The 22,354-nt window shown below is 37.2% G+C and overlaps 1 protein-coding gene across 3 annotated transcripts in view; it reads left to right on the forward strand.

The window, feature by feature from the left end:
• The window catches only part of LOC130361911 (bifunctional heparan sulfate N-deacetylase/N-sulfotransferase 3-like), a 361,861-nt gene that overhangs the window by 57,116 nt on the left and 282,391 nt on the right, over nt 1–22,354 (forward strand). For all 3 annotated transcript variants that reach the window (XM_056565591.1, XM_056565600.1, XM_056565609.1), the window contains exon 2: nt 9,202–10,314. In XM_056565591.1, the coding sequence (XP_056421566.1) occupies nt 9,334–10,314 (981 nt within the window). In that variant the 5' untranslated portion in view covers nt 9,202–9,333. The remainder of the gene's footprint in view (nt 1–9,201; nt 10,315–22,354) is intronic.

Consider the following 22,354-nt stretch of genomic DNA (forward strand, 5'->3'; position numbering starts at 1 on the left):
ATACAAAATTGATGTTTTACACCTAGATATAGATCTTTTTCAGTGTTTTGACCTAGAATAATGTGATTCATAAAACATGAAATTGCCATTTTCTTCAGGACAGCACTTGAGGTTCCTCCTCAAAACATCGATATTGCCTATCAAAGTTATTATTTATATGTTGTACTTCTCAGGACACTATGAGATACTGTAGTATGATAGAAGGAGAACATCAAGGAGGAGGAGAGCACAAAGGAAAATGTTGGGAATTTCCCCAAAAATGTATGTCATGTCTGAATTTTATCTTTCTTTACATAAATGCAGTAAATAATCAAAAACAGTTTTTAAAAGATGAAAAATATGTTTTTTATTTGATGGTTCCACTGAAAAAAAAAATTACTTTATGAGTATACCCCTTTAATTCATGTTCTAGTAAATGCCTGCCAGTATGTAGATAAACACATATAAATAATCCCGAGTTAGTAACTTCATTGTACTATATTTTACCAAAATCAGATATTTTGATGCCAAGAAGCAGAAATCATTTTCAATAATAGAATGTTTAGCCACTTGGGTATCTATGGAAACAGCACAGAAACAACTTGTATCTGGAAAACGTGTTCTTGTTATTTCTATCTGAATAATTATACATTTCCTAAGTAAATCAGCTAAGCTGCAGAATACTTGTGACTAAGATGTCACATAAAATGCTTGAATTCCCAAATTATAGATTTTTTTTCCCCAATAGAAACTCTTTATTTGGATACGGAAACAGTGACATTGCATTGGTGTATAAGGTGTGGTTCACATATGCTTGGCATAGGTGAACTCATCCTAAATTTTGATGCAACTGATGCCGCAACTGATGACAACCTACATCAGTTGTCATCAGTTGTGTAGCATCCAGAGTCCATTGTTTCTGGACACCGCAGCAAGAAAGCATTCTCCTGTCCGGTGCTGACCGGTGTGTCCAACCATCTGGCATCAAAATTGAGACACTGGATGAATGTGAACCCTCCCATTCAAATGAATTAGATCAGTTCTAGCATCAGTTTCTCTCCGGACGCCAGAGGGAAGCTATGTCGGATGCCGGACATATATGAAACCAGCTTAAGTTTTCATTAATTATAGGTTTCATATTTATGTTGGGTCTTAGTTGATGTTGTTTATTTCTTATATAATTTTGTACTTCCTAAAAGAATTATTATAATTCATAATTCACTAATGAATGTAATGTATGAACAGTGGGCCTCATTACTAAGCGGAAACCAACCAGTTTTTGTCTGGTTATTTTGGTGCAGAGTGTTTGCGACATGTCTGCACCAGTCTGCAACAGTGTGCGCCTTGAAAATCTGAAACCACATTTCCCAGTATTAAAAACCCAACACTCTTAGTAAATGAGGCCCAGTGCTGTGTTTATGTTTTATTTGTCTTCTTTTTTTTTTCACTTTTAGCCATTTGACACATAACCAATAAAGTATTGCAATTACCATCGTATTCCTTGGGGATATGTGTTTAGGGAGTGCAGCAGAGTGCTACACCTGCAATAAACATGTTGCTATGTTTCTATGTGTCTATCGAAATGATCAAAAATATGCTATAAATGTAAATGGGAGCCATTTTCTGCAGTAGCACATACACTTACAGAAAAAGGCCAAATAAACTTCATGAAATATGTATTTTTATTTGATACATTTTCATATAAACAGTGAGCACTAAACATTAGAAAAGTTGTTGGTGGTCCAGTGATATATTTACACAAGGACATATGATCAACATCTCATTATGGAGTGTCTTAATCAATACAAAATACAGTTATATCTCACTGTCTAGGACACCTATTTCTATAAAGTATCAGGGACAAAACTACATATATTAAGATATACATAAAGTGTAATAAATAAATAAACCAATCCTTAAATGAGTGCTATAATGTTGTTCATTGAATGGTTTGAGGTAATTCTGTAGAATAACATATAAGGTACAGATATGTAATTCTACTGCACACTGACAGACATAAAAATACATGGGCATCATGTAACATTGTAAAAAAAAAACTAGGAGAAGTAAATAAATAAAAACTGTGAAAAACAAATACTGTCAGGTTTTGCTCATAACAACCAATCACAGCTCAGCTTGCATATCTTAACGCGCTTTAGGAAAATAAAACTAGAGATGTCATTGGTTTATATTGGAAAATCAGCCAGTTTTTATTTTCACAGTTTTTATTTATTCTCCCATTGACCCTGCAGTAACATTATATTACACTGGAGATTGGCGCAGCATAGGATTTTATATGTACTTTTTTTGCAAAATCACTCATTATGTTAATACTCCCATATAATCAAGCATATTAATCTATCATGTTACTATTGAGAGTAATTAAATGAAATATAACCATATTTCTCAGCTGATGGCGGATGCTCTAATGACAGATTTTCTGACACACAAGTTAGAACTACATTCACACAGATCTTTGTAATTGATGAAGAACATGAACAGGACATTTGTCTGTCATTCAAGGCCCAAAATGTATATTTAGACATTTCTTAAATAGAATAAATTATAGGTATAATTTTTTATTTTAAATATAAATCTTCCTAAAATTCTTGCTATAGGCAGGTGTACATGTGTTCTTTACCTAAATACAGAAGCTGTATACATATTTCATAAAGGCAACTGTAGGATTTCTAAAATGTTATGACTTATTATATTTAAATTGAGTTCTGTTTAAAAAATAAAACACAGAGGAAACTAAAGGTTCCTCAAAGTAACTATTAAACAACCTGTTTTATTGGTTTGGAGTACAATCTGTGCATTTCAGAGCTGAATCAGTCCTTTCTTTATAATAAAAGGACTATATTATACATTCATAAGCTGAATAATTCTGATATGCTTTGTTTGTACATCATGAAAATAATAAAACAAATGACTTAGTTACCCCAAAAATATATTAGCTTATTGTAGATCAGAAGCATCTAGGATCACCCCGTTTTTTAAAATATTTACACTGGGTCCGCAAATCAATTCAACAATGGGGAAATAGGGCTGCAGCTATCCCTATGGTGTAAGGTATTGTGTCTTAGACATAACCACCATAATTGAGCATGACTTACTTAGACTATTCCTTGACTGGGGACATTGTCAAGGTGACAGGTGACATAATCAATATTATTCATTGTTATTCACTTATACCTTATTGGTGGTGACTACCACTCCGGTGGAAGCAAATGTTTTCAAATCAACTGGTGCCAGAAAGTCAAACAGATTTGTAAATTACTTCTATTAAAAAATCTGAATCCTTCCTTCCAGCTGCTGTATTCTACAGAGAAAATTGCATAGTTCTTTTCAGTCTGACAACAGTGCTCTCTGCTGACACCTCTGTCCGTGTAAGGAACTGTCCAGATTAGAAGCAGTTCCTGACACAGACAGAGGTGTCAGCAGAGAGCACTGTGGTCAAACTGGAAAGAACTTCACAAATTTCTCTGTAGTATACAGCAGCTGATAAGTACTGGAAGGGTTAAGATTTTTAAATGGAAGTAAATTACAAATCTGTTTAACTTTCTGGCACCAGTTGATCTGATTTTTTTTTTTTTTTTCAGCGGAGTTCCCCTTTAAGCAGATTACTTACAGGAGCAGTGAGTCCTGTCAAATGAAAGAAATCCCTTCTGTATTGTACAGTAAGCTAGATATATTTTATACATTACCAGCTTTATGTCAGAAGATTTTCTGGGCCTGACAAAATCTTTTTGTGTATGGTGTGAGGTCAAGGGGTTAATGCCTTGACTAACTTGTGTATAGGTAACTATATAGTATTATAGTAATAATAAGGGTTGCATGCCTGAATTAATCTGTAAATTAATTTTTAAGTGCCTACATCACCATTAGAGTCACATTCATTTACTTCTTATATGTAACAGTTAACCCTGCTCTTTCCTTTACTGCCCACACTTAAGCCATTGAAAATATATGACTGCTTCCATCTCTGTTATAACTCCTACATCTGTGTTTTTTTTTTTTTTTTACTGACCTCACAAACAAAGCTTTTAATTTTAATTCAAAGGTTCACCATTTCTGTCTCAATAACCATAACTCTTTTAGACAGCCTTAGAATATGTCCTTTAGTCTATCATATTGCCGGTTTATTGTTCATCTGCTAACTTTCAAATGATGTTCTTGTGAAATCCTAGTGTGTTTCCTATACTAGTTCATTTAACATACTAGTAAGGTATTAAACATGTTGTTTGTCTACAGTTTAAAAGTAGCACATAAAGGGCAATGTACAGTAGTATCATGTTGGATTAAAGCCTTGAATTTTTGGCATAAACAAATACCTGTTCTGCCAAAGCTGCAGAGCTTTTAGGTCCTTTTGATGTACTACTATGGCACTTACATACATGTCTACAACATGCATGTGATGTGCATAGGATAGTATGTTATAGAAGTGTTGTCAGGGAACGACCGGGGGACAGGGAGAGTGAGCCTTAAACTGACCCTATAACCACTCTCCCTGCTTACTTGACCATCAACCCTAAAAAAGGGATCGACAACTGGCCACAAACCAGAAACATACAGGAACATAGAACTCCATAGTATAAAAGTTCAGAAGGCACAGATGAAAGAGTTAGTACAGAGGACACTATATCAGCGGTAATGAACAGAGGACTCCATAGATCAGTGGACATGAATAGAGGACTCCATAGATCAGTGGACATGAACAGAGGACTCAGAGGTCGTGAAGAGAGGACACTATAGATAAGTGGTCATGAACAGAACTCCAAAGATCTGAATAAAGAACTAATAAACATATAGGCCCTCATTTACTATTGCAAACCCGACACGTTTTGTCGGGTTGTGCGCCAGATTCTGTCGCATTGCGCCAGAATTTCTGTCCGCGCCAGATTTTGCGCCAGAATTTGCGGCAGAATTGAAAAAACCCCGACTAACTCTCCATTTTGCTAAGAAAACCCAAAAAGGGGGCGTGGCCACTGGGAAAGTGGCGTGGCCTTCTAAAAGGGGCGAGTTCCTGACATTTTCACAAAAACCCAACATATTTACTAAAGTTTCCACATAAAATGTGGTGGATTTAAGCTGAGGAAAACCCGACTGTTCAGAGCATGTGTAAAAAAAGCAAAGTGTAGGGAAAGTGGAAAATGTAGGGAAACCTTAGTAAATACTGTGGGAAACAAATTGCAGGGAATTAAAACCCACAAAGAAACCTACACTCCACTTTTAGTAAATAAGGGCCATAGAGTTCAAAACACCAGACAGGAAAACGGATGAGTCTGAACATACTCCAGAAACAAAACAGAAATAATCTGAATCCCATAGAAAAACCTCTGGTAGACATAGGAATAACAATACCCTCTGAGTCCCCACGGACAGGTAAAGGGGATCTATCGCTAAACAGGAATATTCGCAATCCCACATAAAACCTCCAGGTAGACATGGAGTCCACATGGACAGGTAACAGGGATGCCAAGTTACAACTCAGAAAAACGGATACAACAGGATATAATTATAGAACACTGTTCATACTGAACACAAGACAGGATTAATAGCAATCCCTTCAGAACACCTCCAGTAGACGCAGGAAAAAACAATACCCTCTGAGTCCCCATGGACATGTAACAGAGATGCCTAGTTATAACTCAGAAAACAGATACAACAGGATATAGATAGAGAACACTGCTCACACTGAACAAAAGACAGGAATAACAATCCCTCCGAACACCTTCAGTAGACACGGAGTCCCCATGGAGCAGTAACAGGGATCTAACATAGGACACTATTCACACTGGACACACAAACTGGACACTCCACTCCACTAAAGGAGTAGCCATAATAAAAAATCCAAATAGATTACTGGCCAGCGGCACACTCACCAGTGTGGACAGGATGCTGGCCCAGAAGGAAAACAGAAATATAAAACACAGAACTTCATAGAACGGGTACAAGAGAAAACACAATGTGAACAGACACATGGCAGAAAAGATATACATATCCTAAAATCAACTAAACAAACACAGCTTAAAATCTACTAAGAGCATGCTCCATAGCCTAGGCTAAAACCATAAAATACAAAGTGCAAGCAAAGACAGAGATAGTAGATTAAAAGCTCAAACAAAGAGTGTTTCACCAATAGCTCCAAAACAGCATGTCCAGCATCTTAGCAAGTCAGGATATAATGAACTCAATCACCAGCCCAGAGGCTAGACTGGGCTGACATTAAATAGACACACCCTAGGAGCTATTGGTTAGCAAGCAAAAGACTATTACCTATTCCCTGACCAGGGAACATAAAACTGTTCACACAAAACCAACCAATAGCTATGTGTTAACACAGGCCAATACAGACATAACAAGTGTGTTAGATTTTAAAGAGGTTAAACACTTTAATGAAAGTTTTATAATTGAAAATGTTGTTATTTGTTTTCTGTCCTATAACAAAGTTCTGTCTTTTTCTTGTTAATGAGGACTCTCTTCCCCCATAATCCTCCAGCTCTCCTTGCCATGGGGCCAAATGGGTCTCCAGTCGATAACATGGTATCCTGTGGAGGAGCATGTAACTGTGCAATATATCTCAACCTCATCCACTATGTCTGCTCTAGTTTCTTGCATGGTGTGTTCCTAACGAGGACCATAGGTTCTCAGCTATTTTCAGGTCTCTCCAGCAATGTTCAACTGGGTTCAAGTCAGTGTTCTGGCTGGGCCATTCAAGGACATTCACAAAGTTTTCCACTCCTGTGTTGTCTTGACCGTGTGCTTAGAGTCCTTGTTTTGTTGGAAGGGGAACCTTTGGCCAAGTCCAGATCGTTTTTTTACTGTGCTCCATTTAGCTTTAGCTTTCCCTTAGCCCGAACCAATCTCCCTGTCCCAGATGCTAATAAAACAACCTCCACAGCATGATGCTGCCACTACTATGCTTCACTTTCACTGTAGAGATGATGTTGAGCAGGCGAGGAGCAGTGCCTGGTTTCATCCAGACATGAGGCTAAGAATTTAAGCTAGAAAGTTTTTGATTTTATCAGACCAGATAATCTTTTTTTTCTCATAAACAGTCCTTTGAGTGTTTTTTTTTTGTTTTGTTTTTTTGCAAACTTCAGGTGGGCTTTTATGTGTCTTGTACTAAGGAGAGGGTTTTTTTTGGCCACTTTGCCATTGTTGCAGTGATGTTTGGCCTTCTAGAAGTTTTTTACATCTGTAATATTTGGAGCATAGACAAAGGGGCCATTGGGTACTTGGCCACCTTATTCCAAACTTCTTCTATTAAAGTATTATGGAGGCGCCTGAACTTTTAGTGCAGCAGAGTGTTTTTGCATCCTTCTCAATATTTGTCCCTCCATACAATACTGTCTCTAAGCTCTACACGCCGTTCATTCTACCTCATGGCTTGATATGCAATATCAGCTGCAAGACCATGGCCAGATCTTTGCCATTCCAAATCCTGTCCAAACACTTAAATTTATCACATGTGACTCCAATCACCGTAGATACATCTCAAGGGATCAAGAGAAATAGGAGGCCCCCGGAGCTAAATTCCAAGTGCCATGGCAAATGGTTTAAGTTTTAGTTTTTTTCTTTTTAATACACTTACAAATATTTCTAAAATGCTATTTTCTCTTCTCATCATGGGGTTTTGAGTGCAGAATAACAGGGAAAAACTTTTTTTTTCTAATACATTTTAGCACAAGGCCTCAACAAAACATGAATAGCTATATTGTTTTATGCAGTGTTAATTGAGGAGGTTTCTAGACTTAAAGTGTTACTCCGGTGAAAAACTATTTTTTTTTAAATCAACTGGTGCCAGAACATTAAACAGATTTGCAAATTACTTCTATTAAAAAATCTTAACCCATCCAGTACTTATCAGTTGCTGTATGCTCCACAGGAAGTTCGTTTTTTTATTTTTTTTTTATTTCTTTTCTGTCTGACCACAGTGCTCTCTGCTGACACCTCTGTCTGTCTCAGGAACTGTCAAGAGAGGGAGCAAATCCCCATAGCAAACCTGTCCTGCTCTTGACAGTTCCTGAGACAGACAGAGGTGTCAGCAGAGAGCACTGTGGTCAGTCAGAAATGAAATTTAAAGGAAAACTGTCAGCCTGTTCACACTAAACCTAATACATATTTGAATATTCATAGTCTTTAACTCTATGTTATAGTGAAGTGAAGTCACCAGTCATGTGAGCGCAGCGCTCTCTTGGCAGAGTGCATGCACCAGAAGATTTAATCCTGAAGTGAGAGCAGGGGAAAATCTTCCGGCATATGTGTTGTGCCGAGGGAGCGCTGCGCTCACGTTACTGGTGACTCCATGTCACTAGGACGTGGAGTTGAAGACTATGAATATTCAAATGGCGGGTTGGGATTAGGAGGTGACAGAGGGAGACAGAAGCGGCCATCCGGGGGGGGGGGGGGGGGCCTCCACCTCCACTGTGCAGTTCCCTGTATACAGCATGGGGACTTCGGAAGCTGATATCTCAGGACCTATTGAAGGGATTTAAGTAAGTGACCCCTCTATGGAATCCTGTTTATTGGGTTTAGTGTAGGTGAACAGGCTGACAGTTAAAAAGAAAAGAACTTCCTGTGAAGCATACAGCAGCTAATAAGTACAGAAAGGATTAAGATTTTTTTAATAGAAGTCATTTACAAATCTGTTTAACATTCTGGCACCAGTTGATTTAAAAAAAAGATGTTTTTCACCAGAGTACTCCTTTAGGAATTCAATGAGCACCAGAAAGAAAAACCCTCCATCATGTTCCATCTCCTGGCCCTTGCACTGTGCATTACATGGCGTACGGTTTTCCCTTAAGTGTTGCTTGAAGTAAGTTTTATTAAAACAACGTTGTCTTAAGGTAAGTCCACAAGTTTCATTTGATGAAGGACAACATTGCTGTCACTGCTTCAGTTCAGTGTAACATTTTGGTCTACACACTCAGAACCTTTGCCAAAAGAGTCAACAGTACCTCCAAATAAAGAGTGTTTTCAGCGCTAAGGAAAAAACATCAGTCGTGTGGGATATGAATGTGTACTACAACACTGAGCTAACATTTTTTTATTACAGTGCAGAATTCTCCTTTACAATTGCTTCAGTACAGTATATGTAAAATAGAATGCATATTTTATAAACTGACATTTGGAACCATTTCATGATGTGTAGCACTTTGTAAGCAACATGTAAGAACTGCACAAATAAAATCATGCATATTTTTGTCTCTTTTTCAGTTTTCACTTTCTCTGAAGTGTTTTAGAAAGTGACATATGTGCTGCAATGGTTACATAAAGTTTTTGATTGGACTGAAATGAGATACTAAATCCTGTTTGATCTCTGAAACTCTTTACAACAATTAGACCAAGATGAATTATATCATGAAATTTCACAGACATTTTCAAAGAACAATCCTTCTGCTTGCCAGTTTTTGCATGGTAAGCATTGTAATTTCTGCCTATTATTTATACACAGGATATAAGCAGGACAATGACATTTCTGAGGCTACAATGGAAATACAATGTGGAGATGTTGAATCTCTGCCTTATAAACTGTTCGAACAGAGAACGGGAAAACCATCGCTTTTATTAAAAATGGAACCTATTATTTTGGTTTTTATAGAAAGTCAGTATTCACAACTTGGACAAGACATTATTAGTATCTTGGAATCCATTAGGTTTAAGTTCCATGCAGAAATAGCTCCTGGAAAAGGTGACCTTCCTCCACTTACAGAAAACCATGTTGGAAAATATGCACTTATCATATATGAAAATTTTATGAAGTACATTAACTTGGACACGTGGAATAAAGAACTTCTGGATAAATACTGTCTTCAGTATGGGGTTAATATTATTGGTTTTCTTAAGGGTACAGAAAACGGCGTTCAAAGTTATCATCTTAAGGGCTTCCCATTTATGATCCATAGCAACATGGCGGTCAAAAACTTTTGTATTAATCCCAACACACCTTTACTTCATATTACAAAACCTTCCAAAACAGGCAAGAGTTCCTTACTTGGAAATGAATGGACTGTTTTTGAGGTTAACAACTCACTATACCAACCAGTCGTTTTTTCAAAAATAAAGATGCCCATTGGTGCTTCACAACAGTTGACTAAAATGTCCTTATTTGCCACAGTTATTCATGATCTGGGTCTTCATGATGGTATTCAAAGGGTCTTCTTTGGCAATAATTTGAACTTTTGGTTGCACAAGCTTATTTTTGTGGACGCTTTATCTTATTTTTCTGAGAAGAAATTCACCTTGTCTCTGGATCGCTTCATACTTGTGGACATAGATGACATTTTTGTAGGTAAAGAAGGAACTAGAATGAACAGTAATGATGTCAAGGTAAGTCTTAGATTATATATGTATATCTTATATATTAAAGTGCACAATGTGATGCTACATTTTTACTCTATTGCAAATATATATACAGTCCATTGCACAACAGCAGTCCCCAATATCTATTGTTATGAAATAATAATATATTCATCTCAATATACTAAATTTGATGAAGTATGATAATATTTTACACAGAAACTATACATTTTATATTTTTAGACACAGGATTATGCAATTTGAATTCTTTTACATTGGGAACTCATGATAATACAGTCATTACAAGCTAACCAGTAAGAAGTAAAACTAAAAGGCTGGGTTCACCCGTTGTAAAATCACATGAAAAATATAGCCATAAAAAGGTATAAAAAAATAAGTCATATTTTTTATCTAATATGTCAATAAAATTCTACAGAAATGCAACCGTCAGTTCACACACTGTTAAAAAGGGGATATAATTTCATAGACTTTTACTAAGCAAATTAATACATCAAAAATATGTAATTTTTTTTTGCTTTTTGTACACCCATTATACAGACATATTTTTCATCTAATTTCACAATGTGTAAACCCAGCTAAAATGTGCAAATACCTTTTATTATTTTAAAATATATCAAGACAATGTAACTGAAAAACCATGTCACTATGCCTGTTTAATGAATATATGTATAACAAAAATAGGGGTTAAAACCATGGATCTATACTTTCACCTCCATTGACTTAAATGGGCAAACTAGAGCACCTTAAAGGGGTACTCCCTCAGAAAACCTTTTTTTTAATTCAACTGGTGCCAGAAAGTTAAACTGCGGTGAAATCGCGGCGTCCTGAAAAGCTGATTGGACACCGGGAGGACTCTTACCTGCCTCCTCGGTGTCCGATCGACGAATGACTGTTCCGTGCCTGAGATCCAGGCAGGAGCAGTCAAGCGCCGATAATGCTGATCACAGGCGTGTTAATACACGCCTGTGATCAGGATGAGAGATCAGTGTGTGCAGTGTTATAGGTCCCTATGGGACCTATAACACTGCAAAAAAAAAGTAAAAAAAAGTGTTAATAAAGTGTTAACCCCTTCCCTAATAAAAGTTTGAATCACCCCCCTTTTCCCATAAAAAAAATAAAACAGTGTAAAAAAAATTAAAATAAACATATGTGGTATCGCCGCGTGCATAAATGTCCGAACTATAAAAATATATCATTAATTAAGCCGTACGGTCAATGGCGTACGCGCAAAAAAATTCCAAAGTCCAAAAAAGCGTATTTTGGTAACTTTTTATAACATTAAAAAATGAATAAAAAGTGATCAAAAAGTCAGATCAAAACAAAAATCATACCAATAAAAACTTCAGATCACGGCGCAAAAAATGAGTCCTCAAACCGCCCCGTACGTGGAAAAATAAAAAGTTATAGGGCTCAGAAGATGACATTTTTAAACGTATAAATTTTCCTGCATGTAGTTATGATTTTTTCCAGAAGTGCGACAAAATCAAACCTATATAAGTAGGGTATCATTTTAACCGTATGGACCTACAGAATAATTATAAGGTGTAATTTTTACCGAAATATGCACTGCGTAGAAACGGAAGCCCCCAAAAGTTACAAAATGGCGTTTTTTTTCGATTTTGTCGCACAATGATTTTTTTTTCCGTTTCGCCGTGCATTTTTGGCTAAAATGACTAATGTCACTGCAAAGTAGAATTGGCGACGCAAACAATAAGCCATAATATGGATTTTTAGGTGGAAAATTTAAAGGGTTATGATTTTTAAAAGGTAAGGAGGAAAAAACGAAAGTGCAAAAACGGAAAAACCCTGAGTCCTTAAGGGGTTAAAAAGCAAATTTGTTTATCTTTAGTTTTTCTTGTAAATAAAACCATATGCTTGAGTCCTGACAAATATTCCCTTATCTTCAGCCTTGTCATTGCTTCAGTATTCTTTGTCCTTTTGCATTATTTCTAGGGCTGCTTGTTTGGATCTTAAAGGAGTAGTCTAGTGCAGACTATTCCAACTCTGTTGTGCCCGGGCTGAAAAAAAGTTGAAAACAAACTTTAACTTACCTTCCTGAGTTGGAATAGTCTGCACTAGACTATACCTTTAATGGCATGGTAATACAAACATTGTTTCTTATTTTATGTTTAGTGAATTTTTTTTAGATTTATTGCATTAACATGTGGAGAAGACTAATTATGCCCATAGAGAATCTGACACCCTGTTCACCCACACTAAACCTAACTAAACCTTGGTTACATTGTGAGTGGACAGCTTAAAGATTGGTCACTTACTTAAATCCGTTGAGTATATGGAGTCACTCTAAACTTCCTGCTGCATTGCTATCTAGTGCCCTCTACCTCCTCCATATTCTCCATCTGCCCCCCCCCTTCATTAATATGCTATTTAATGCTGAAGGTGTGCATTCTGCTCCCTGTGTGCTCATTAGAATAAGAACTATCTCCACTTAGTGTCCAGGCCTCTGTTGACAAAAGAACAACACATGACTACTCTAGTGAGAAAACAAAAGATATCTCAGTCCTCTAGGTTATTTGAGTGAAATTAGTGGAGAAAAATAAGTGTAATACAAATATAAATATGTGATATTAGGAACCAGGTATAGGAGATGGACCAGGTGAGACAGCGTCCTCGTGGAGGCCTGGCAGAATTTTGGTGTTTTTGCACACCAGATGTAAGAAAGGTAGTTAGAACTGAAATACTAATAGTAGTAAAAGGCAGCAATGTAGATTTTAAATAAATCAATTGCCTTTTACTACTATTGGTATTTCAGTTCTAACTACCTTTCTTACATCTGGTGTCCCACCTGGCCTATCTCCTATCACTTATCATTCTACCTATTGGAGCTGCTCAGTCCGCGATTCTACCTATGGATCGACGCAGATTGCTAATCTCCAGGAAGTGGCGCAGTCCGCGAAACATTTCTATCCTTGAGATCTCCATGTACCTGCTACCATCGGACAGTTACATTGAAGGGAAAGGACTCACACAGGAGTGGATAAGATCTATCTTGTTTTCTACCTTCGGATTATCAGTCTATTTGTTCAGCGGCTAACAGAGGAACCTGCCAGTGGTGCACAACAGGCATTAACTGTTGTTATTTTTTGGTTGTCATCCTCTATACCATCAACGATCTCACTTGTAGAGACTATAAATCCCAGATTGCCCTAAAAAGTACTGTTCAAGCTGTAACACACAAAAGTCAGTTACCATTCTAGGGCAGGTTATATTCTTGATCCCAGCTCATTCTAAACAAAGTAGATATATACTAGCAGCATTTTATATATTCTTATTGTTTTATGATTATATTGTATACAAATTATTATATCTATTGGTTGTGAGTCACAAGGGCCCTGTGACTACACCGCCTAGTTCACCAATATCTTAATAAATGTATTTATATTGTATCCATTGATTTTACTTATTTGCATAGAATATTATCCAATTTACTTCCAATTCCATTACCTATATACCTGGTTCTTAATATCACCAATTTTTTATATTTTTATTTTTACACTTATTTTTCTCCACTAATTTTACTCATATAACCTAGAGGACTGATATATCTTTTGTTTTCTCACTTTGTCTATATGCTCCTGGGATGTGGGAGTTCATCTCAGTAACCTTGGTTATATTTAGATTAAGTGAGCTTCACTCACCCCATACTTACATGACTACTCTAATCAATTGGTGGCCCCAGTTATCATGCTCCATACTCCTGAAATCACTGTTTAGGAGCCATGTTTCCAGGATAATGGAGGACACTGATTGGCTGCAGTAGCCATGTGTCAAGAGAAACCCATATGCCAACTAAAGCTTGGATGGTAAATTCTCACAGGTGGGGGAGTAGGGCTTTGTTGTTTTGTAGCATTTTGGGCAATTTTGAAAAACAATGTTTAAAGTTGTATAACTATTTTAAGTGTTGCCATCTTATGAAAGTGAAAAATAGTTTTCCATATTGCTTACATTTTAATTTCGGTGTTGATTCCCATTGCTGATCATCTGAATCCGCAATTGGCTTCTTTGGTTTCCTGGCATTAGAAAATAATACTTGCACTGTAACCATAAGAGGAAACCGAGAGGGTGCGATAAGTCATTTTAAATGACCAAGTAATTATTTTTATAATATTATATATAATGTATTTTGTTCTTTTATTTGGTACGGGCATACTCTATTAGGAAGTTTCTTATTTTACATTTTATAATACTGTAATAGAACATAATAGTACTGTTGCTTTTATACTATATAGTTTGTGAAATCTGTGACTGCGATATTTTTCTACACATCCTAAATAAATCACTTGTCAAATTACCTTTGTGTTCTTTACATCTGTCTAATGACCTTGTTAATCTTTCTAGTTAGAAACATTTTCAGAGCTTCTTGTACTATTCTCAGGCTGCAGTTTAAATCAATTTAATGCCAACAGAAAATTGGATTCCCAGTTGTAAAACAAAAGATCCATATTTGTCAAAGTAACAGAAGAAAATTTCAGCAATTGTGGTTTTATGTTGTCTTTGAAAAAGAGTGAGAAATTCAGAGAAAATTGCTGTCTATAGAACTCTGACATCTAACCTTTCACATAGATATACTGTGGAGGAAATGAAAAAAAGGGCATTGGTAATAAAGTTGCTTTAGGGCCTATGATCAACACTCAGTATTGGATTCAAAGATGAAACCTGTTTGCAGGCACATTATATGAGGGCTGGTGTCCATAGCAAGGAAAATCACTTTTGATAAATAAAAATAACTGGCAATTCAGGATACATTTGTGTCGCTGCATGCTTCTTCTGCATTAATCTCTGATAGCGAAGATTGATGCAGGGCCAGGAAACTACATTCAGAACTGGAAATACTAGACCTCATGCTGTGACTAGTAGTGAGATGGAGGAGACACTGCTGTAACTACTAGGGAAAGAAAGTAGTCTTTTGTTAAATACTGAAAGAAGGTGAAGATCCTGCTGTCACTACTAAGAAAAAGGGAAAGTTATCTCTGTTCCGACAATGAGAAGAGATGAATCCACGTCTTTCTGTTAGTAAAGAGAAGGGGCACTGCTTTAACAGATGGGGAAGACAGGCTCTGCTATTACCCCAAGTGACTACTGGAAGAGATGAAGCCAGTATCTAGAGAAGGAATGGTGGTAGCCCTGTTCTGAATACTAGGGGAAAGTCGGGTGCTTTGCTGCTAGTGTTTAAAGGTCTCTGTAGGGACTTTTGGGCAACATTGGGGTACTACTGTGACTATTCAGAAAAAGGGTATGGGTGCTAGAGTTAAGAGCGTGTGACACTGATGTGACTACAAAGGGGAAAGACAAGGCTCTGACTACTGGGAAACAAAGGAAAGCATCCCTCCTAGTTCAGGCATAGAGAAGAATGAGGAACTTTTCTGTCCACTTGCTGTGACTAGAACAAATACTAGCTGCTGAAGGGGGAACGGAAAGGAAAAAAATCACTTCTGTGAGCCTTTGAGTACTGGCTGTAGGGGTACACAGTACAAACAGTGGGAGACATTTATCAAAACCTGTACAGAGGAAAAGTTGCTGAGTTGCCCATAGCAATCTTAGGACGAAAAAAGTGTAACAGATCAATAAAAAATAAAAAATTGGATATCCCCCTCCCCCATAAAAGTTTAAATCACCCCCTTTTCCCAATATTCAAATAAAATAATGTAAATAATAATAGACATATGTTGCATGGCAGTGTGCATAAATGTCCAATCTAGTAAAATATAACAATAACTAAACCCCACAGTGAATGACGTAGACGTAAAAGAAATTACCAGAAAAAAATTATAAAAGCGACCAAAAAGTCCCATTAAAACAAAAAAAATACTGATTAAAACAAGAGATCACAGAACCCTCATACAGCTACCTATATGGAAAAATAAAAAGTTATAAAGGTCAGAAGATGATTTTAAGCATACTAATTTTCCTACAAAAAAGTTATACTTTGTTTTAACTAGTAGATAAAACAAAACCTATACAGATATCTTGCATTCATCTTAATCTACAGTATAAAGATTATGTGTTATTTTTACCAAAAAGTGAAAATGAATGGGTAAAGTCTGGCACTCCTGCAATTAGGGCTCAGTACACAATAATAGATAGGCTATGCCATACACATAGATGCACACAAATGCCACTGTGCTGGTGATGCTCTGTTATATTATAAAAAGATAGTGAATACAAAGCAGAATTAGAAAAATGCCACTCTCCATCCGTGGTAGGAAAACATTTCTTATTTTTATATTTTATTATGTGCATCAAGAACCTTGCAGCGGGGAGCTGCTAACAGAGCGATAGGGGAGTTATCAGCACAACAGCTGTTTCATACGTAACATACTTTCTCAAGAAAGCAGTTCTGTTAGTAGCTCCCCGCTGCAAGGTTTGTTGATGTACATAAAGACTTGAGAAGTGTTTTTCTAACACGCATGGTTTAAGTGCCATTTTTTTCTATTTCTGCTTTGTATTCAAAATTTAACCAAAAAGTGCACTACATAAAAAATAAACCCCCTAAAATAAAAATAAAACCCCCATGATGACATTTTGGATTTTTTCTTTTTCAATTTTGCTCCACAAATATATATATATATATATATATATATATATATATATATTTTTTTTTTTTTTTTTTTTTTTTTTGCTTCATCATAAATTTTTGGGGAAATTGAGTAATGTAATTTCAAAGTACAATAAGTCCTGCAAACCACAAGATTGGTGAAAACTTGGTAGAGTCATGGATTTTAAAAAGTTAAAAAGCAAGGAGGAAAAGGTGAAGACGCAATAAATGAAAAATTACTGCATTATTAAAGGGGTACTCCACCACTAGACATCTTATCCCCTATCCAAAGGATAGGTGGTAAGTTGTCTGGTCGCGGAGGTCCCGCCACTGGGCTGTGGCACCCCAGACATCCAGTGCAAAGAGTGAAGCAGGGCGGAGGCTCGTTACATCACGGTCATGCCCCGCTAGTGACGTCATGACCACGCCCGCTCAATGCAAGTCTATGGGAAGGGGCGTGACGGACGTCCCATAGACTTGCATTGAGGGGAGTGGCCGTGACGTCACGAGCCTCTGGTGCTGCACCCAATGCTCTAAACAAACGCCGGGTGCAGCAGGGAGTTTGTGAGGGTCCCCAATGAAGGGACCCCCATGATCAGACATCTTATCCCCTATCCTTTGGGTTTAACAATGTTTAATAGTTTGAAAACTACTGGTAACTGTATGCTATTCATTGAAAATATTAATACAATTCCATCTGCCCTAGTTTTACTTTGGCATAAAGAAAATAAATTGGGCAGCATCCATTCAGTATATTATCTTGACTTCAAGCCAGTGAAGCATCAACTAATATTCAATTAATAGTATATTAGCATTCCGCTAACAAGGCTTTAATCATTGTATAATGTATTTTTACAGACCTTCTCATGAAAACAAATGATGATTGGCATTTATTACCAAATAATGGCAACTCGGGGAATCAAGTACATTTTAAAAAAACGTATTATAGGAAGTAAATAGAAGATGATATGCCTTAATGAAGCAGTTAGACACAAGACACAGTCAAGAACAATGGGAGTGTTCAAGTGCCTGGCAAGTCTATTTTAATATAGAAAGAAATCCGTAATGGTCTCATTATTTTATTTCTTACAAGACATAATACAGAAGAATTTAAGAATTGAAGCAAATTCTCCCTTGTCAATTGTCCTAGCTCTAAGAAGTTGTATTTTTTTTTAAAATACTTGTAAAATATTGACTTTATGGTTCGTACCATAACTCTAATTGACAGCTCAGAAATCCACCCTCTAAAAGCAACACTGCGCCACCAATTCTACTTTGTAATGACATCAGTCATTTTACCCAAAAATCTATGGCGCAACGGAAAAAAATCATTGTGAGACAAAATTTAAAAAAAAACGCCATTTTGTAACTTTTGGGGGCTTCTGTTTCTACGCAGTGCATATTTCGGTAAAAATAATACCTTATCTTTATTCTGTAGGTCCATCAAAATCATAACTACATGCAGAAAAATGTATATGTTTAAAATTGTCATCTTCTGACCCCTATAACTTTTTTATTTTACCGCGTATGGGTCGGTATGAGGGCTCATTTTTTGCGACGTGATCTGAAGTTTTTAGCGGTTCCCTTTTTGTATTGATCGGACTTGTTGATCACTTTTTATTTATTTTTTCATGATATAAAAAGTGACCAAAAATACACTATTTCGGACTTTGGAATTTTTTTGCGCGTACGCCATTGACCGTGCGGTTTAATTAATGATATATTTTTATAATTCGGACATTTCCGCACGCAGCGATACTGCATATGTTTATTTTTATTTACACAGTTTTTTTTTATGGGAAAAGGGGGGTGATTCAAACTTTTAATAGGGGAGGGGTTAAATTATCTTTATTCACTTTTTTTTCCGCTTTTTTTTTTGCAGTGTTATAGCCCCCATAGGGACCTATAACACTGCACACACTGATCTTTCACATCGATCACTAGTTTCTCATAGGAAACCAGTGATCGATGATTTTGCCGCTTGACTGCTCTTGCCTAGATCTCAGGCACTGAGCAGTCATTCGGCAATCTGACACAAGGAGGCAAGGTAGGAGGCCCTCCTAGTGTCCTACAGCTGTTCGGGACGCCGCGATTTCACCGCAGCGATCCCGAACAGCTCCCTGAGCTAACCGACATGGTTTCACTTTCTCTTTAGACGCAGCGTTCAACTTTGAACACTGCGTCTAAAGGATTAATAGCACATGGCACCGCAATCACTGCCGCACGCTATTAGCCACGGGTCCCGGCCGTTGTTAGAGGCATGACTCGTGGCCCCTCGTTATAGAAAGGGAAAGGACTCAGGACGTACTGGTGCGTCCTTGGTCCTTAAGGCGTTAAAGATGTTTAAAATGCACTATTTGTAAATAAAATGTATCAATAATTTAAATGTTCTCTGTTATATAAAGTTTAAACTTAAGGTATAGAATTCTTTAACCAAAGGCAAAAAAAAAAAAAAAATGATACAACTGTCAATTATTATTCCGTTTAGTCCAGTTATATATAGGGGGGAAGAGGGGTTGTGGGGGAGTGATTCAGCAGATCTGTAATTTATTGATTTATATTTCTACTGAGTCCCGAAGGTAGTCAGTAATTGACAGCTATCTCTGTATGCATACTTATATAGGAAGGACTATCAATCACTGATAAGACAACTCACTGGACTCCTAAGATCAGAATCGAGCAAAAGGTTTAAATGATTAGAATTGTTATTGTTACAGAAACATTTCTCATAAATACCTATATCAATCATCCCAGCTTTTCCTGATTTTTACCAGGCTGACCTCAGATTAATTTGCATTTTAAACATGACAGGTTCCCTTCAAGGTTTGGTTCTTGAGTCATCAGAAATGCTTCACTACTTATCATTCAGTTTAATTTCAGTAAGACTGTAGGTGATTTCCAAAATTTTGCTAAGGCAACAGTTTTTGAATGCATTTTTGGACATCTAACATTGGTGCAGTCAGTAATGCCATTTACGTTAATATTATAGTCCCAATTTGAAAGGTCACCAGGTATTAGCATACACATACCTTATTATTATACCTAGTTAGTACCATGTTAACCCCTTAAGGACCCAGCCTATTTTCACCTTAAGGACCCGGCCATTTTTTGCACATCTGACCACTGTCACTTTAAGAATTAATAACACTTAGGTGCTTTTACTTTTCATTCTGATTCCGAGATTGTTTTCTCGTGACATATTCTACTTTATGTTAGTGGTAAATTTCCTTCGATACTTGCATAATTTCTTGGTGAAAAATTCCAAAGTTTGATGAAAAATTTGAAAATGTAGCATTTTTTTTACTTTGAAGTTCTCTGCTTATAAGGAAAATGGACATCCCAAATAATTTATATATTGATTCACATATACAACATGTCTACTTTATGATTGAATCATAAAGTTGACATGTTGTTACTTTTGGAAGACATCAGAGGGCTTCAAAATTCTGCAGCAATTTTCCAATTTTTCACAAAATTTTCAAAATCAGAATTTTTCAGGGACCAGTTCAGTTTTGAAATGGATTTGAGGGGCCTTCATATTAGAAATATACCATAAATGACTCCATTATCAAAACTCCACCCCTCAAAGTATTAAAGACACAAAAGTTTTTACAGGGTATGGATCTATTATTCTCATCATCACCATGATTATATTGTACAGTCTTACTCCCAGATGACCCTATTGCAGTATACATGCTGCTCCATGACAATAGATATACGAGAAGAGAAGGAGCTTAAAGGGGTACTCGACCCCTAGACATCTTATCCCCTATCCAAGGGTTCGCTCTGTGCGTAATGACGGGTGATACAGGAGACGGAACAGCGTGATGTCATGGCTCCGCCCCTCGTGACATCTCGGCCCGTCCCCTTAATGCAAGTCTATGGCAGGGGGCATGACGACCACTATGCCCCCTCCCATAGACTTGTATTGAAAGGGGCGGGCCGTGACATCACGAGGAGCCGTAATGTAACGATGCTCCGGCCCCTGTATTGCCCGTCATTACGTGCAGAGCAAACTCGCTCTGTGCTGTAATGATAGCGCAGTGCCGCAGCGGGGATCCTGGGGCTCCCCAGCAGTGGAACCGCAGCGATCTGACATCTTATCCCCTATCCTTTGGATAGGGGATAAGATGTCTAGGGGCAGAGTACCCCTTTAACCACTGTTTAACCAATAAAATATTACCTTTATTTAAATTCCATAAAAAATATATTACGCAGGATCAGGTCCATCAAAGTATTCAAAATAACATTCAGTAAGTGTGTTAACCCTTTAGGTGTTTCACAGGAATAGCAGCAAAGTGAAGGAGAAAATTCTAAATCTTCATTTTTTACACTCGCATGTTCTTGTAGATCAAGTTTTTGAATTTTTACAAGGGTTAAAATGAGAGGAATCACCTTAAAATTTCTAATCCAATTTCTCTCGAGCAACTAGATATCTCATATGTGTATGTCAAGTCCTCTGTGGGTGCACTAGAGGGCTCAGAAGGGAAGGAGCGACAATGGGATTTTGGAGAGTGAGTTTTTCTGAAATGGTTTTTGGGGGGCATGTCACATTTAAGAAGCCCCTATGGTGCCAGAACAGCAAAAAAAAAAAGCCCACATGGCATACTATTTTGGAAACTAGACCCCTCAGGGAATGTAACAAGGGGTCCAGTGAGCCTTAACACCCCACAGGTGTTCGACGACTTTTCGTTAAAGTTGGATGTGTAAATGAAAAAAATATTTTTTTTCACTAAAATGCTGGTTTTTCACCAAATTTTACATTTTTACAAAGGATAATAGGAGAAAATGCTTCCCAAAATTTGTAACCCCATTTCTTCTGAGTATGGAAATACACCATGTGTGGACATTAAGTGCTCTGCTGGCGCACTACAATGCTCAGAAGAGAAGGTGCGCCATTGAGCTTTTGGAGAGAGAATTTGGTGGGGATAGAAGTCGGGGCCCTTGTGCGTTTACAAAGCCCCCAATGGTGCCAGAACAGTGGACCCCCCCACATGTGACCCCATTTTAGAAGTTACACCCCTACATAATTTAATAAGGGGTGCAGTGAGTATTTACACCCCACTGGCGTTTGACAGATCTTTTACATTTGACAGATCTTTTACATTTTACATTTTTCATTTTCACGGCCCACTGTTCCAAAAATCTGTCAGACACCTGTTGGGTGTAAATGCTCACTGTACCCCTTTTTACATTACATGAGGGGTGTAGTTTCCAAAATGGGGTCACATGTGTGGGGGTCTATTGTTCTGGCACTATGGGGGCATTGTAAACACATGTGGCCTTAAATTCTGGACAAATTTTCTCGCCAAAAGCCCAATGGCGCTCCCTCAAAGTTTGGGAGGCTTTTTTTCCCCCTATTTTCCTTTGTGAAAATGAAAAATGTAGGGAAAAACCAGCATTTAAGTAAAAAAAAATATTGTTTTTAGTTTTCCCATGCAACTTTAACAAAAATGTGTCAAACACCTGTGGGGTGTTAAGGCTCTCTGTACC

The sequence above is a fragment of the Hyla sarda genome, chromosome 1 (genome assembly GCF_029499605.1).
Source record: "Hyla sarda isolate aHylSar1 chromosome 1, aHylSar1.hap1, whole genome shotgun sequence".
NCBI classification, from domain to species: Eukaryota; Metazoa; Chordata; class Amphibia; order Anura; family Hylidae; genus Hyla; species Hyla sarda.